The 17,948-nt window shown below is 44.2% G+C and overlaps 1 protein-coding gene across 2 annotated transcripts in view; it reads right to left on the bottom strand.

Annotated features, from left to right (window-relative positions):
• Positions 1-528: 528 nt before the first annotated feature.
• Positions 529-17,948, bottom strand: part of RUBCNL (rubicon like autophagy enhancer) — a 44,293-nt gene continuing 26,873 nt past the window's right edge. For both annotated transcript variants that reach the window (XM_077778751.1, XM_077778750.1), the window contains exons 8-14: positions 16,378-16,523; positions 14,379-14,443; positions 7,760-7,998; positions 6,729-6,790; positions 3,923-4,076; positions 2,267-2,357; positions 529-1,055 (exon numbers count right to left, since the gene is read on the bottom strand). In XM_077778751.1, coding sequence (XP_077634877.1) covers positions 943-1,055; positions 2,267-2,357; positions 3,923-4,076; positions 6,729-6,790; positions 7,760-7,998; positions 14,379-14,443; positions 16,378-16,523 — 870 coding nt within the window. In that variant the 3' untranslated portion in view covers positions 529-942. The remainder of the gene's footprint in view (positions 1,056-2,266; positions 2,358-3,922; positions 4,077-6,728; positions 6,791-7,759; positions 7,999-14,378; positions 14,444-16,377; positions 16,524-17,948) is intronic.

Consider the following 17,948-nt stretch of genomic DNA (forward strand, 5'->3'; position numbering starts at 1 on the left):
CCAGACTAAAGATGTTCCAGGAAGGGACCCAGGCCAAGGGCCCTTCTCAAGTAGGAGAAAGAATGTAGGAGGCAGAAGAAAAAAACAGACTCACACGTCTCAAGAAAGCATAGTGATCCCCCTAACCTTTTAAGTTGATGTCTATGATTTTAATGTTATTACTAGAATCACATTGCTCATTAACAGTATTGTCCCACAATTTAAGTCTGCAAACACTTTATGTTCAGTGTTATATCTATGAGACAGAATCCTAAAGGGCAGGGAGGAAGCTCTATGCATCCATGCATCCCTTGACTTAGTGTGTGGAAGAGAGATGACAAAGGTGTGGGCTTCTGAGAGCACCACGTAGAGGTGACTGTGTTAAATGGCGCCTCCAGGCACGGCTAAGCAACTCAAGTTCATCTTGAAACAGATATAACCGCAGAAGTAACATACACTCTCTATAGGAACCCTGGAAAAAGTAATGTCTGTAATACTGATACAGTTACAAAATGGCAGTTAAGGCAGAAAAAAACTTGAGAGCAAATAGATCGTTGGTTGTACTTTTGTTCATTCAAAGTACCAATCCATTTCACAAAACAAGCTTTACAAGAAGAGGAATGGAGTAATTTGTCTTGTCAGTTATAATTCATAAAAAAATAGGTTCCGATATCAACTATATACAACCAGTCAAATACAATTTAAGAAGTATCCAAAAAACTCTTTAAAAAAAAAACAGTAGCAGCAAAAACACTGAATGTGTGTAAACAAAACCACCAGTAACAAATCTATGCTTAATAACAAACAACTGCATTCTTTTGAAAACATTAAATATAGGTAATAAAAAGAATATTGGCCATTCTTTTCTTAATATACTCAAAATCTAAAACGACATTATCAATAACAGATGCAAATGGGTGTTATCAGGCGTGTTGAAGAGTCTTTTCCACAGTACTCGGAGAATCATGATGCCACAGAGGGTAAACTTTCCAAAAGTCTTCTCCTAGCTGTGATCCTCGCACAGCGGGGGCACCCGGACGACTGAAAACACCGCTTGTGAAAGCAGGCTCTGCACCCTACGAGCAGAGGGGACAGCTATCAGCAAATGAGCTGTTTTGCTTGCTCACATATGTACAGATGCTCATCCCCACCCTGGGGAGAGAGGTGGTCTGAATCCAGAGTCATCCGACAAGAAATGAGGCAGGTTGAAACTGAGGGATTATGAAGTCCCCGCTAAGTCACCAACATGATGCTGAGAGAGCCTCACATAGTGGATGCTATAGTGTCCCCACATCTGGTAAAGGACCATTCCCCCAGCCACTGACAGCCCAGGAGGCGGCCCTCACTGGAAGTAGCCCTAACTGAAGAGAGCTGCCTCCCTCAATTTCATCTCCACTTGCTGGCACTGGCCTGCATCCAGTGACTGGTCAGCCCTGGGTTTAAAGGCTTGGCTGGTCCCTGACGGGCTATGTGACAATAGTGAAGGCCATCGTGCTCGGGAGCACCCTGAGATGTGCTGAGCCTTCGTGGTTACCATACCCCAGCTCAACTTCTCCCTCTGCCAGGCCCTGTGACTTCACACCCCCACAGGGAGTGAGCCTGAGAACACGCCCCAGTGAGCTTTCTGTTGGAGTTTCTATGCCTTGGAGTTTCTCTGCTGGGGAGCCTCTCCTGCGATACAGCCTAACGATATCGTGGAACGGGTTCAGGGAGACGGCGCTGGAGTGGTCAAAGAGGAGGAACGGCTCTTATCAAGAGTAAAGGCAGAATGCATTACCAGATGGCTCCCATGAAACAGTTTAGAGATCATGGGACTTCCTTGAGCATTAACACATACGTAAAACAAGGTCTAAAAATCTCTCTGTAAAGAGCCAGGCAAATGCAACAGGTCTTCTGGGCTACATCGTCTCCTTAACAACTATACAATCTGCCAGGGGAGGGCAGAAGCCAGAGACGGCACCTCAGCCTTAGGCCTGATTTTGATCCAACCACATAACCGGGCAGTGGCTGTGGCTTGCCCTGATGTAAAAGAAGTGGGACACGGGCCAAAGAGGAACCACTCTTCTCTCCAAACACTGTCCAGGAAGACCTCTCCCTTCATCCCTGACCACCCATATACTCCTCTCCGTACACCCAAAATTCCATTAGCTACCTTCCAACACATAAGCACATACCAGCATCATATAGTTTAAACAACACAGTGCTAAAATTAAATTGCCATTAAGTTAATTTTGTGTTTCAGTTATTAAGCCATTATGAAGCTTACATTATGAAGCTATTAAGATACCTGAACATCTTCGACATGTTTCGGTCTGAAATGGGAAGATGACAGCTGCACTCTGGCAAAATTCACAAATGAAGCCCTTCCCTTGGCACAGCTGTAAGAGAAGGGGCCAAAAAGTTAAAATCCTCATTGGCAATCTTTCTTTTGATAGAGAAGCCAAGTTACTGCTTTTACAGAACTTTTACATCAGTTTTTAAGTGTCTGTCATTCCAGCCTCTAGAAGGAGCATGAGGCTATCTGACGCTACAGTAAACAGATTCTAACAGAACACGTGTCTTTGTGTTTTGCATGGAGAAATTTCACATCAAGATAGTTTGAGGCACCAGGGAAAGGTCATGATTTTACATGTGTGCTTTTAAATGATCTGCTTTTGTTTCTGAGGGCTGCACTACAATTCTTGAGCTCATGTGGACACAGCTCTTGTTCGACTGGAGTCCGGTCCACATAGCTGTACTTGGCAGGTCAGGGCAGACCTGAGTCAAGAAAGGCCCCAAGCAGGGCCTGGCACCCTAGGAAGGAGAGGGGTCAACATGGTGGAGAAGTAGGGGGATCTGTGATTCCCACGTCTCTCAAACAAAAAAGGACTGAAGCCAAAGGGCTGTGAACCCCAAGAATCTGGAAGGGAAAGAGACTGAGTCTACCAGAGAGGAACTGGGACAACCTAACAGCCCATAGGTGGGTGACTGTGAACTGGGGGAGCCACGTGGGCATGGAGGGGAGGGATCCCCTTCTGTGGAGAGACAAAGGGAAGAGAAAGAGCAGCTGGGGAAGCCTATGACTGTATCTGGACAAGAGAAAAGCCTCCCACGGGATGGAGAAGGAACCCAGCTCTACCTGCCGGGCTTTCTTCGGACTGGGCTGGCTGCCCTGTTCACGCACCTGGGGGGGGAGGGGAGCCACCTTTGGGTCCGGTGGTAGGTCAGGGACAGTCCGCAGCAGGAGAAACTGGCCCCCTCCCCTGAAGTACTGCGGGATAGGGCAAAACCAGCACCACATTTGGGGAGGCATTGGAAGGCGCTTCCCCAGTGCCAGGCGGCAGGTGTCCGAGTTTAAATCCCAGCCAAGCTCAGGGGCTCAGGAGTCAGGGGATGGTGAAAGACCGCCCCGTCTACTCCCGCGGCACGGTACACGGTAAGATGCTGAAACTGAGTCCACCAGTCCTTGGAGAAGACACTGGGGGTGTCGCCATTTTTCTCTCCACCACCGGTAAGACGGGGCCTACAGTGGAGGCCGGACCACCTACCCCAAACCATGCCCCTCCGCGCCGGGAACTGTGAGTCAGCTGGAGCCGGGAGAGGAGCAGAGGGACACCGCCGCCTTCTCCAGACCAGCGCTGTGGCATTGCCTGTGTTAATTCTAGGACAATTCCTGTTATTTAGATATATTCTCCCTTTTCTCCTTCTTATCTCTTCCCTCCTCTAGTCTGGTTACTCTGGAAGTCACTTGGCTCAGGCTTGCATCCTAGCCCTGTCACCGCCAGCAGGATGATCTTGGCTGTGACTGAGTTGCTCTGAACCTTGTCTCTCATCTGGGAATAGTACTCCCAGCACTTCCCTCAGGGTTTGTGGGGTTAAACGGAGTGACGTGTAGAACAGCCGTCACAGGTCCTGATGTGTAAGGGACAGCTTGGGGACACACCAGTGCCAGGTGAATCCTTACCTCACAGCCGTCCACATGTGCGAGGGAAGATTTTAGAATGTCCTTGAGTAACGGCACCAGCAGCTTTTTCTTGACCCTGACCAGATCGTCCAGGGAGAACAGGTGGAGCTCATTAGTCAAGTGCCTCGGCACCTGCTCAAACTCCTTTAATGCACTGCCAGAGAGGAAACAAAGAGCAATTCAGGCACCCACCCACACAGAGGCTGGGACACAAAGGGGTGGGGGGGAGCAGGCCGTTGTTTTTTCTGGCACTCACACTTCATTTTTTTAACTCAATTAAAAAAAAAACCAAGAGCAAGTTAACCTTACTCACCACCTTACCTTTTCCAAATTTGTTTAGAAGCCAGGAACTTAAAATTCTATAAAAGCTGATTTCAAAAAGCTGGACCAGCAGATAAACATGTCTCTTGCAGCCTGCCCATGTATACACTGAGCAAAGGACAACTGCAGATCTATTTTCAAGGCTTAAAAATCTGTACTGAGAATAAAAGGACTACCTTGTTCGTTTCAGCTCAATTTCAACCATCAGCAGGCGGACTGTTGTCCCAGCCAGCAAGAGAATCACGCTCACGGGCAGGTGTGGGACTCCTCTCAACCATGAGTCCAGCACGGAGCTTAAGACTCAAACATCCAACTGTGAGCTGATCACAGCCCCCTGTGTGTCCCAAGGACATTCAAAACTGAACATAACTTTCTCCAACCCCTACTGATTTCTTGAATTCCCTAAATCAGTTAGTGGCATTATCATGCACTGCATTCCCAAGCCAGCTGCTGCTGCCTACCCTGGATTTGACACTGCAGTAATGCAGACTGTGTTGAATTCTCCATGCAGACTGGGGTCGCTGGCTTACATTGCTTACTCTTCCTGGGGGATCTCTGACCCTTCTTCTTCAGTTCAACTCACTCTTCAAGCTCAGGCTTAGGAAGCCTTGTGGCCTTCTTCTCCACCCCAACCCACCCCTTAAGACACCTTTTCTGCATCCTTAGGGTACCACGCATATGTGTCTAACATACATAATCTGTTTGTGCTTTTTCTCTGAACTTAGCATGAATCCTATTGATTTTTTATCTGAAGCACAGAAAAGAAATTTTTAAGAAATTTTTGTAGACAGTAATAATTGTGGGTATTGTTAACATATAAAAATATGTTACAGACAAGAAAACTGAGAGCCCAAGAAGTAATTAACCTGCAAATCCCATGCCATGAGGTAGAGCTTAAGGCCAAATGACTACAGGAGCCATGTTCCTCCCCAAGAAATTTAATTCAAAAGCAATACATTATCATTAAAAAAAAGATCCGAAACTGAAAGAAGCTTTAAAACAGATTTTTAGAAACTGTGATCCCATCTATATAACAAATAATCTTAACCCTTTGAGTAACAACCTCTTTTTCCACTTAAAAAATTCTATCTCTGTCAAGGAATTCATGCCTATACCTCTATGGCCACAGCTTCCAGAAATCCCAGTTCTAGAAATTAATCCTAAGGGCATATTTATGGATGTACAGAGATATGCAGCTAAAACCTAGTTTTTTAATCACAAAAGATATTAAAAATCTATCTAAATATCTATTAGGTGTTAAAATCAACTGGGTTTGGGGCGCCTGGGTGGATTAGTCGGTTAAGTGTCCGACTTTCGCTTAGGTCATGATCTCGCGGTTCGTGGGTTCGAGCCCCGCGTCGGGCTCTGTGCTGATTGCCAGCTTGGAGCCTGGAGCCTGTTTCAGTCTGTGACTCCCTCTCTCTCTCTGACCCTCCCCTGCTCACGCTGTCTCTCTCTCTCTCTCTCTCCTAGAAATAAATAAAACATTAAAAAATAATAATAAAAATAAAATCAACTGGGTTTAATATCTGTAAAGATATTAAAATCTATTTTAATATTAACATATTAAAATCCATTATAGTAATACGAATAATAATATCAATATTATCAATAAGCAAATAATACTTAAATCAACACTACATCACTGTACAGAATACTATTCAGCCAATGACAGTTTGACATGCTTCTCTACTGGGGTTTTTTAAAAGGCCATTGATAACACCCATGCTCATAGCAGCACTATTCGTATTTGCTAGAAGGTGAAAGCAACGTTTTTGGTGATGAATGCATAAACGAAATGTGGCAGATGCATACAATGGAATATTTTTCAGCCCTAAAAAAGGAAGGAAATTCTGACACATGCTACAACATAGGTGTTAGTTACCTCAAGGGTGTTCTGCTGAATGCAATAAGCCAGTCACAAAAGGAAAGATACTAATATGAGGTACCTAGAGGCGTCAACTTCATACAGACATTAAGTAGAGTGGTGGCCAGGTGCTAGAGGGGCAGCGTGGGGGGGACGGGGGAGGGAAGAGAGAGTTACTGCTCAATGGATATAGAATTTCAGTTTTGCAAGATAAAAAAGTTCTGTGGATGGATGGCAGTGACAGTTGCAGAAGAATGTGCACGTACTTAGTGCCACTGAATTGTACACTTAAAACAGTTGAGATGGTATATTTGGTTACATGCATTTTATCACAGTTTAAAATAACTAACAATAATAATGTCACTGGCTAGAGTTATTTCACCCTTGTACTGGCCAATTCTTCTAACACATTACATTCACTACAAGTGAGCCAGAAGGTTTAGAAACTTTAGCAACAGGGTCTGCAACACCAAGGAGAGGCCCGAGGTAGGTGCTGTGCTAAGGGGCCCTGCGGACTGGGGGAGCTGGGGCCAGGTGGCACCCAGGGGACTGGCTGGTCTGTGGAGGCGCCCAGCCCTCCCGGACCCAGGCCTGGCCTGTCCCAGCCAACACTAGTACCTTTCAGCAAACCTGCAGGTCTTCAACAGCTTCTTGATATGAAAAAGTTGCTCCCGGGTTTCCTAATGTAAGACACCAAAGGGGGAAAAGTTAATGTGAGAAATGACACAGAAAACACGGAAGTTAAATTGAAATGTTATTTCTAACCTTGAAATGCTACAACTCTGTAAACCAAGACTTTGATATAAACAGTCTATATAGCAAGGGTTCATGACTGAGTCCTGATATCCACAGACGGTCCAGGATGGACCCAAGTTTTGTGGAGCCTGAAGCTCACACAACCGTTGGGGGCCCTCTTTGTGGAGAACACAAAACTATGTATAAAAGCTGAAGATCCTGCTATTTGTGACCACACGGGTGAGCCTGGAGGGCAGTATGCTAAGTGAAATAAGATGGACACAGAAAGAAAAAAGCTGCATGGTCTTACTTATATGTGGAATCTTAAAAAGTCAAATACACAGAAGCAGATAGTTGTTGGACAGAAGCTACCAGGGGCGGGGAGGTGGGGCAAGTGGGAAGACGTTGGTCAAAGGGAACAAAGTGGGGGTCCTGTTGGATGAGTAAGTCTAGAGGTCTAATATATGGTATGATGATTACAGTTACTCGTAACTGTACTGAATACTGGAAACTTGCTAAGAGAGTACATTTCAGGTGCCCCCACCACAGACACACACACACACACACACACACACACAACGTGGCTCTGATGAGATGGATAGGTTAATTAGCTTGACCAGTAATTATTTCTCTTGTATTTATATATCAAACTATCATGCTGTATACCTTAAATATAAATAATTCTATTTTTAAAATAATAAATACATTTCAAAAGCTACTTATAAATGCAAATCAATGCATAAATATAAAATTTGGTACAGGGTATCAGGAAGGGCCCTGAAGCTGAACCTCCAATTGTTGGTGGTAAATCTGCCCCTTGGAGGGTCTGTGTGGGTCCCCTGAGACAGCGCCATGTGGCATCTGCTGCCCCAGGGACCCCAGGTCTTGCCTCCCCAGCAAAGGCGGCCGCTCACCCTCACTCTGTCCAGCTCCTTGGCCTTGGCATACAGGCTGCGGCCAACGCTCAGCAAATTGAAAACGGGCTGGTGCCATATGCCGTCCAGCAGCCTTTTGGAGAAATTGCTGACGTAGTACTTCCTGAAGTCCCACGTGGCGAGGATCCGGGCAGGGATGCAGGTCTCCGCGTAGGAGTGACAGCAGTCACAGAAGTATTTCCCCAGGTATTCGCAGTACCGCAGCCGCTTCACAAACTCTGCAGGGCACACGGGAGGGTGGGGAGGGTGAGCACATGGGAGGGGAGCGCAGCTCGCCTGGGCTGGCAACATACCCTCCCCAGCCCCTGCTTCCCCTTCCCACCCCAGGTTCAAGACTGCTGTGTTTGTGCTGTGAACACCATACTCCACCTCGCAGCACCTGGAAAAGCTATGGCGGGGACTGGAGGCCGAGCATCACAGCTGCTCACGAGCTTTTCTTTACGGAAACAGCTGTCAGAAAAACAGAAACCTCCCCAAACACTCCTGAACTTGGAAGTTGGGCATTGTAAACTGCAGTGTAGCCAAAAGAACACGAGGGGTGAAGTCTGGTGGGAGTCCAGACTCAACCTCCCTCTGGCAGGTGGACTGAGGGCCAAAATCTCTTGAGCAAACCATCCTGAGGCTGCAAGAAGCAACTCAGAAGTAGATGCCAGTATATCTCACATAACAAAAAGTGCTCTGTGAACTGTAAAGCACGATATGTACACAGTTAGCAACATCCAATTGGAAAGCATGATACATACAGTTAGGAAGTGACACCCCAAAAAAACTTCCTGGATAAATCAGTGACGAAAAAAATACAAGAATGCACGAAGAACAGAACAGGCGATACATAGACCCATGGAACGCAAACGACCAGGAACGACGTGAGAAACCATCTCGGTGGCAAAGACATGCGTGTTAGCAGAGCAAACTCCTTGGTTTTGCATCCGACTGTCACAAATTCAGAACATCCAAGAGCAGCTGGGGTGCTGGGGTGGGCACTCACAGGGCGGACAGGAGGGCCACTTTTTAGGACCTTTCCGTGATACATGTTAATTCTTCAGTGTGTAGCAGGGATCCTACTACTGTGATCCCAGACAGCAATACTAACATGTACACGTGGAGACATAGAAAGGTGTTCAGTGCAGCACATTTATAATGGAGGGGTAGCAATCGAAATACACATTAAGAAGCAACTAGTTAAGGAAGTATGGGGCACTCCACAATGAAATGCCAGAGAGCCAATGAAATACATGTTAGCCCGTGGGCAGTGGGCACCTGGTTGCAGATATGCATAATGTGGTCTTGCTTTTTTTTTTTTTAAATACACATACGCAGTCTAAGAGGGTCCCTACCAAAAAGCCAATAGTGAATACTTCTGGGGGGGAGGAGTTTTGCTCTTTACATTTTTTTTAATTTGGTAAAATGAGCACACATTGCTCTCAGAAATATGTGTTTCTAGCAAAACAGAGCGACAAGCAAAAAGTGTAGAGACAAATGTAGTACCTACTCGGGTACCTACCACCAGGTGGAAGAAGACAATTCAGTTAGGCTTCCTGTGTGTCCCTCCCTCAACATTTGAGTCTAAGAGGATTACGGTTGATATTTACATTCATCATTTGACTCATGGGGTTTTTTTGGTCATTAAAATACCATAAGGTATAATAGAAATATTTGATGATACATTTTGTGAAGATTAAGTGAAACCGTGGGTGGCAAGGCAGCCACCGCAGAGCCTGGCACACTGCAGATGTGAAATCTAGTTTCCTTATACGAGCTTCAACAACAAACATGGCCACTTACAGCTTAAGGAAATGTTGTTTGAAAGATGATGTATACACCGTGTGCTTTCAATGAGTTAGGTACATGGCTATTCCTATATGGTTCTGCACATATATTTCCAAGAAAGAAAGAAAGAAAACTGAATAAGGCCCCAGTGACTGCAGGAGCACACGTTTATTGAACACTTACTCCATGTCATATACTGGTTAATGTCTTACATACACTATGTCATTCTCCGCTCAAAACTTAGAGAGGCAGGGCTAGTTCTTTCCCTATTTCACTGATGAGAGCACAGACAGTGAAGGTAAAGCTGCATGCCAGAGATGGGATTCCCAGTCATATCTGGCCTGAAGCTCCAGATTTTGGTCACTGTATCCCACTCTTTAAATAAATATTAAAATATACTTAATATATTTTGTTGGGACACCTGGGTAGCTCAGTTGATTAAATGTCTGACTTTTGATTTCATCTAAAGTCATGATCTCAAGGTTTGTGAAATCAAGCCCCTGCATCAGGTTCTGTGCTGACAGTGTGGAGTCTGCTTGGGATTTTCTCTCTCTCTCTCTCTCTTTGCCCCTCTCCTCCTCATGCACATGTTTGCTCTCTCTTAAAATAAATAAACTTGAATATATATATATGTACATATATATATATATTGTTGATTTATATCATTGAATTCAGAGCCAACAGCAGGGTGACTCATGCCTGAATGAAGCTTATCTAATGCATGCACATTTTCCATAAAGCAAATCACAACCTTCTTGTGATTAGGAACACTACACAGCACTTTAGTACTACAAGTGGGGGGTGTTTTAAACAACTAAATCACCAACAAAAATGCAGAGTGTAAAAAGAAAAGGAGGGGACTAAATAAGCCACAAGAAGTCCTTGTTTACAGTACGAGAGAGAAAATAAGGAAGAGCATCACCGCCTTCACCTTCATCTGGAAACATGTGCATTGGGCAACTCAGATTGTTGGCACTTGGGCATATCTGTGCATATCTGTGCATGACCACGAGTCATGATTTTGTGGTCACAGATTTTATCAAGTAGATGGTTTCACAAATATGGAATCATAAACACTCAGGTTCAATGATAAATACATGTATATAGACCTCTCTCTAGATTTGACAAATTATCGTTAACAACTTCTTAAAGGATTATGTTTATGTCTAACTTCTCAAATTTGAAATCTCAAGAAGTCTTCTGCATTGTGTCTATTTCCCACCCTGGATCAAGGTTTCTGATTTGGTGGGTAATAAGTATTGCTTTGCTTGTGGCAGAGCCTTGATATATTTTATATAAAATGGGCAGAATGAGGTATACTCTGGCCCTTCCACTCGACATTTCTGATCAAACTTAGCAAAATGGGAAGAAGAAGAGGACAGAAGGAGATAATACATTTTCCTGACGTAATTCATCTTTCCCTGACATCTACTTTCTGAACATTTCAATACCCAGTTGCTCATTCATCAAATTTCACTGAATATATACTAAGTACTAAACGATCAACACAGAATCAATTATGTCTGTCTCTTTTGGTTTCTTCAGTCCTTTCATTAAAACAGAGCAAAACAACGTATCCTAAACCAATGCCTCCTGACTAGGAGTAATTTTTTTTCTCCCTAAGGACAGTTGGAGATATCTAGGGATAGTTTCAGCTGTTGTATTGGAGAGCCACTAGTGGCATCGAGTGGTGCTACTTGATGCCCTGCAATGCACAGAACAGTCCCGGACAACAAAGTCAGTGGTACTGAGGTTGAGAAACTCTGCTCTGACCCAGAATTGCTGTCATCTGAGGAAAAGGAAAGGTCACAGAAAAATAAGGAAGAAAAATTCCAGAACAGTGTCCCACAGAACTTTCTGTGAGGATGGAAATGTTCTAAGCCTGTGCCAGCCAATATACCAGCTGCTAGCCCCACGAAGCTACTGACCACTTGCAGTGTAGCCAGTGTGCTTGAGGAACTCGGTTCTTAACTTTATTGATTGATTGATTCATTCATTTATTTAAAAATTTTAAAAAATATTTATTTATTTATTTTATTTTGATGTTTATTTTTGAGAGAGAGACAGAAAGACAGAGAGAGAGAGGAGTTGGGAGGGGCAGAGAGAGAGACACACACACACAGAATATGAAGCAGGCTCTAGGCTCTGAGCTGTCATCACAGAGCCTGACACAGGGCTCGAACCCACAAACTGTGAGATCCTGACCTGAGCCGAAATCGGATGCTTAACCAACAGAGCCACAAAGGCACCCCTGGATTTTTAACTTTAATTAATTGGCTGTGGGACAACTGGGTGGTTCAGTCAGTTACGTGTTCAACTTTGGCTCAGGTCATGATCTCACAGTCTGTGGGTTCAAGCCCTGCGTTGGGCTCTGTGCTGACAGCTAGCTCAGAGCCTGGAGCCTGCTTCAGATTCTGTGTCTCCCTCTCTCTCTGACCCTCCCCTGCTCACGCTGCCTCTCTCTCTCTCAGAAATAAATAAAACATTAAAAAATTTTTTTAAATAAAAAAAATTAATCAGTTGAACAACTGACTCTTGATTTCAGCTCGGTTCTTGATCTTGCAGTTTGTGAGTTCGAGCTCCATATTGGGCTCTCAGTGTGGAGCCTGTTTCGGATTCTCTCTCTCTTTCTGTCTCTCTCTCAAAATAAATAAACTTAAAAAAAAACACTTTAATTAATTTAAATTACATTTTAAATAGCTCCATGAGCTAGTGGCCACCATGTTGGATAGTGCAGTTCTAGAGTAAAGGTAGCTAAAGAGAAATAATAGCTAAATGCAATGTATGAAACATGGTTAGAACTTGGGTGGAAAAATTAGCTATAATGACATCTTGAGAACAACAGATGAGCATGGATTGGTATAAGCGACTATTAGAGAGTTGTTATTAACTTTCTTTGGTGTGCTAACTGTTCATCACCCTTATTTTTAGAACGTGCTGAAGTATTAAAGAATAAAATGTCACATTGTCCATTTACTTTTTAAATGAGATTGGAGGAGACTGAGACCTGACAACTAAATGCCACGTGCAATTCTAGGTCTTTGGTGAGCTCGGAATGAAGTCTGTGGTTGAGTTAACAGAATTGTACCAAGGCTAAGTTCTCGGTTTCAATGATCATACTCTGATTTTTATAAGATATTAACATTGGGAAAAGCTGGGTGGAGGGAGTACGGAATCTCCCTGTACCATTTGTGCGACTCTTCTGTAAGTCTAAAAATATCTTCAAATAAAGAGTGAAAATGTATCCTAAGAACTATATAGGAAGCTCATAGGAAAAGTCCAAAATTGTCTACACGGCTGAAAACGCATCAAGTCTTGTGCCCTGGGCACCTCTACAGCATGTGCTCTCCTCTCCTTATTACTCCCCAGTCACACAGGACTTCTCTGCCATCACTGCAGTCCCTTTGCTCATGGTGACCCCTAACCCTTCCCAACAGACACATACACACACATGCTGAGGACCATCACTTCCTTGTGGAACTTCTCACTCCCAGCCCTGCAAGCCCAGATTCGGTTCCTGTGCTGTAAATCCCACAGTGCTCTTGACTTTCTCTTTCGTTGCAAGCATTGCTGATGACTACACCTTCCTGTAAGCAGGCTCCGTGAGAGAAAGACCATGTTTATGTCACCAGGGCAGGCATACATCTCCCCAGATGGACAAACTTAGGGAAATACTTAAAGAGTTGGTGGAATCACAGTGGTGTGTTCATAGTTTCTGACTCATGCTCTCAACCATGCAGACACTGAGGCACCAGGATACAGTGGCTAACCAAACAGACATAGTCCCTGCTAAACTAGCTGGGAGGGTGAATCACTTAAAACTAGTTATAACTGTGAAGAATGGCGGCCGACATTCAATATGGTAGAAGGAATCCCAGAAACATTTCTGTTTTCTATTTTTATTCCTTGAGGGGGAAGTCCCCAAAGTCTTTTTCTTTCCAATACTTTCCATCAAAGGCCGGGAGACGCTTTCCAGCAAAGCTCCTCTTCCCTGCCTTCCATAGGTCAGACCTATGGATACACTTGCAAGCAAAACAAGTGATTCCTAGTCTTGAGTGGACAATTTGCATTTCTGACTGGAGGAAGCTCCATCTTCTAGGCCTCGGCTAGCTCAGGAACGATCCCCTCCAGCCACCTCCTCAAACCCTCTCAGAAGAGTTTGGCTAGCTCCTTGATAGGCCATTCAGTCATTCAACAAGTTTCTTTTAAGGAACAATCAGGTACCAGGTACTCTTGTAGAAGCAGGGGATAAAGCAATGAATAGAACAGACAACACGTCTGTCCCCATGGAACTTAGAATCTAGACAGGGACACAGACAATGATAAGAAAAATCAGTAAATTCTAAAAGAACACTTCAGGAAGATAAGTACTAGCATAAAAACCAAAAGGAAGGGTAATGCAGAGTGTCCATGTGGATGTTTGTGGCCAGGAGTGTGGCAAGGCAGACATTTCCAACAGGGCAGCCAGAGAAAACCTCATTAACTTTTGAATGTGAGGGAAGTGAGGGAGCCGGCCACAGGGATGTCATTCTAAGGAGAGAAAACCACAAATGCAAAGCCCTAAGTCAGCAGTGAGCCCGCCTCCTTCAAGGACCAGCAGGGAGGCCACAGGGCAGGAGCTGCGTGCTGTAGGAGATGAGGCCGAGAGATAACAGGCCCGCCGCGCAGCCTTATAGGTTACAATGGCTTCCTCATGGAAGAGAGGGCAAGACCATGAAGTTCTTATAACAACTTCTCATCAAGTGCATCTCTCACAAAAACAATGTGTTCTTGCTCTTCTTTGCCCTCTCACTGAACACTGAGCAGGTAATGCACTGTCCATACTTACTAGTTTCTATTGGTGTTCCACAGCCAGCGCATAAAAAATTCTGGGCTGCTACCACGAGCTCCCTCCTGAGTAGAGAAAACGATAACAGTTACAATTCAGAAAAGGACAATGGAGCATTTCTTGTCAATTGGAAAAGAAATGGACATCATGGTACTTTTCTTGGCTTGGAGCCTTAATTTTGTCATTTTTCATTTGGAAAAAAAATAGGATTATTCAATAGAGTTTTCTATTCTAGAGTTGAGATCACTGGGTCTTCTAAAAGCCCCAGCTACCACCAAAGTAGAAGTCAGTATTGTGAGTAAGCCTTCCGCCATGGGCTTTTCAGAGACTTCTCGCTGTGATGCATGGGTTCCTCGCCAGACAGAATTTAAGACACATAATGCACTGGAGAAAGTTCAGGGAGATGAAATACCAAGAAGTAATGCACTTGGGAAGTTGACAAATGGATCCAAAGAAATTCAGAGGAGAAAGAGGTAATAGAAGACAAAGTATCAGATGTTTCTGGTGAGAGTCTACTGAAGTGTTTTCTATTGAACTACTGAGGTCACAACTTCACACGTGATTTGGAAATATGAAGAAAGTTGTACAATTTTATTACACTTTGGGGTCAGCAAAAAAGACCGTGGTAAAAATGTGCGGAACCCTACCCAGGTCCCTTAGAGAGGACGTAGAGAAATCCTAGAGAGATGTCACCCCTTGCTAAGGAAAGTGATCCCTCGCAAGGCCTGGAGGAGCTGTTCTGCCCAAGCAGCCTCAAACACCTTCTTGTCATTCTTTTAGAAGAAAACGTAACACAGAGCCTAGAAGGCACTTCTATGGGGCACAGGCAATAACCTTTGCCAGTCCCTTCTTTACAACGCAGTTTGGGTGCCACATTAAATACAAGCCAAGAAGAATGGAAATACTGTAACTGGTTAAAAAAATGTCCCCTTGTTGGGGCGCCTGGGTGGCTGGGTCAGTTAAGCGTCTGACTGTGGCTCAGTTCATTATCTCATGGTTCATGAGTTCGAGCCTGGAGCCTACTTTTCGATTCTGTGTCTCCCTCTCTCTCTGCCCTGCCCTGCTTGCACTCTGTCTCCCAAAACTGAATAAATGTTAAAAAAAATTTTTTTAATGTACCCTTGGCTATAATGTCATATACTCTCAGAAACAAATAAAACTACTACTTTATTGTCATGCATTTCATTTATATATATACATTTATAAACACAAATTTACTTTTTTCTTTTGCATCATCTTGGTTGTTTTGTCTTTTAGGATGATGTTACTTCTTAGAGAACAGGATGTTTCTATTTCTGGTTCTCTGTTGCACTCTGTTGCTTATCTCAACTATAGGAGCTCTCCTCAAGAGTAAATTTTCCCTACTTAAAAAAAAAATGTATCCATTGATTTTTATTTCACATTTCACTGGTAAATGGAGATGTCTTTTAAAATTACTGTATTTGATTTTTGGGGCACCTGGGTGGTTCAGTCAGTTAAGAGTCCAACTCCTGGCTTCTGCTCAGGTCATGACCTCACGATGGATTCAAGCCCTGCATCGAGCTCCATGCTGACAGTGTGGGGCCTGCTTGGGATTCTCTCTCTCCCTCCCTTCCCTGCTCACGCTCTCCCTCAAAATAAAATAAACAAACTTTTTATAAACAAATAAATAAATAGCTGTATATGGCTTTTAAGGTTCAATATTAGCTACTTAAAAATATCCCTTTAAACCTACTTAATTTTTAATTGCTATGTAACGTACATCATTAAGGACATGGTAAAATTCTCAATTTATCAAACTTACAGAGTCCTCCCCAAAACCCATGATAAAAAGGGTGCTAAGATGCTAAGGGAGCTAAGATGCTAACTCAGAAAAATATGCCCAACTTTCCTGTTCCTAAAACAAATTTTCCTTTGTCCCTTGTGTTATTTTTACCCTTTCCCCTACTTCCACGAGGAGGCGGGAGCCATCACGACTTTTGTTACCTGGATTGGAGGCCCAAGCAGCACCTGGACTTACTTGACTGGTGGGTGAATATTGAATATGATTTGAAATCTAGGGGGCTCCCAGTCTTCAGCTCCTCTGATCCTCGACTTAAAGTTAATCTCCTGAACTACATCCACACTGGATTCCAAGTCTTTTCGGATCTGCTCTTCATTCACAACCTGCGTAACACAGAAGAGGATTTCAGAGCAACTTGAATAAGCATATTCCAGGAACTGAAATAAAGAGAACATTCATGTGTGTTTCCAGACTTAAAATTTGCCATGAAAAATAAAAACTGCTTTCAACTGAAGTAAAGGAGCCCTCCCTGTATCTAATGCCGTGTACAGACTTACTTGAAACACCATGTAGCTAAGGTCACTTTTCTTCGTATTTTCAGTAGTTCATTTGTTTCCAGACTTCAAATTATTGGAAGTAGGTCACTGTGACCTGGAATGCTTTTATGTGCAGAAGCCTTAACCCCTCTTAGTCAACAGGCTGACAGATGCTACCAACCAGAACACCCAGCTGTTGTCAGACTTCCCCAGCTCTTTTAAGACCATTGCTCTGCTTAAAAATGTCCAGTGGCTCCCCTCTGAACCACTCAAGTTTCCTATTAGTATTTAAAATGCACACTTGTTGGGGTGCCTGGGTGGCTCAGTCGGTAAAGCATCAGACTTTGGCTCAGGTCATGATTTCATGGTTCGTGAGATCAAGCCCCACATTGGGCTCTGTACTGACACCCAGAGCCTGGAGCCTGCTTCAGATTCTGTGTCTCCCTCTCTGTCTGTTCCTCCCCGGCGTGCACGCACACATATGAATGCTCTCTCTCAAAATAACTCAGGGGCGCCTGGGTGGCTCAGTCGGTTGAACGTCCAGCTTTGGCTCAGGTCATGATCTCACGTTCATGGGTTCAAGCCCCGCGTCGGGCTCTGTGCTGACAGCTAGCTCAGAGCCCGGAGACTGTCTTCAGATTCTGTGCTCTCTCTCTCTCTCTGACCCTCCCCTGCTCACACTGTCTCTCTCTCTCTCTCTCAGAAATAAATAAAACATTAAAAATTAAAAAAAATAACTCAATAAACTTAAATTATTTTAAAAATAATGAATGCACACTTGTTAAATTAGCATTCTATGTCCCCCCAAATTTGATCATACCTTTCAAACCTCCTTTCTCAGGAAGACTGACAGCCCTTCCCAGCGCACAGATACACACAAACACATGGTATGCAACCACACCAAGCCGCCCTGCTCAACTAACCCAGCACACACACCCGTCACTTTTGCTCCAGCTGCCCTACACCAAGAATGTCTTTCCATACATTTCTACCTGCCACCCTTCTCCAGTTCTAAGATCTCCAACTGGCCTTCCCAAGCCCCCCTATAAAATAAACACTGCCTCTTCTGCACGCCCAGAGTGCTTTTTTTCCCCCTACCCCTATTTTAGCTTTGCCACAAAGTTCTCTCCCCAGGGGGCTGCAGGCTGTCAGGGGGCACTGTGTTCCACAGGTTGGGCATGACCCCTGCCCTTCCACTGACCAGCCCTGCTGAGCCACTGGAACGAACCCTTTAAATAAACAGAACAATGGCACCTACCTAATAGGTAGAAT

This window comes from Crocuta crocuta, unplaced genomic scaffold, assembly GCF_008692635.1.
Source record: "Crocuta crocuta isolate KB4526 unplaced genomic scaffold, BGI_CrCroc_1.0 scaffold586, whole genome shotgun sequence".
NCBI classification, from domain to species: Eukaryota; Metazoa; Chordata; class Mammalia; order Carnivora; family Hyaenidae; genus Crocuta; species Crocuta crocuta.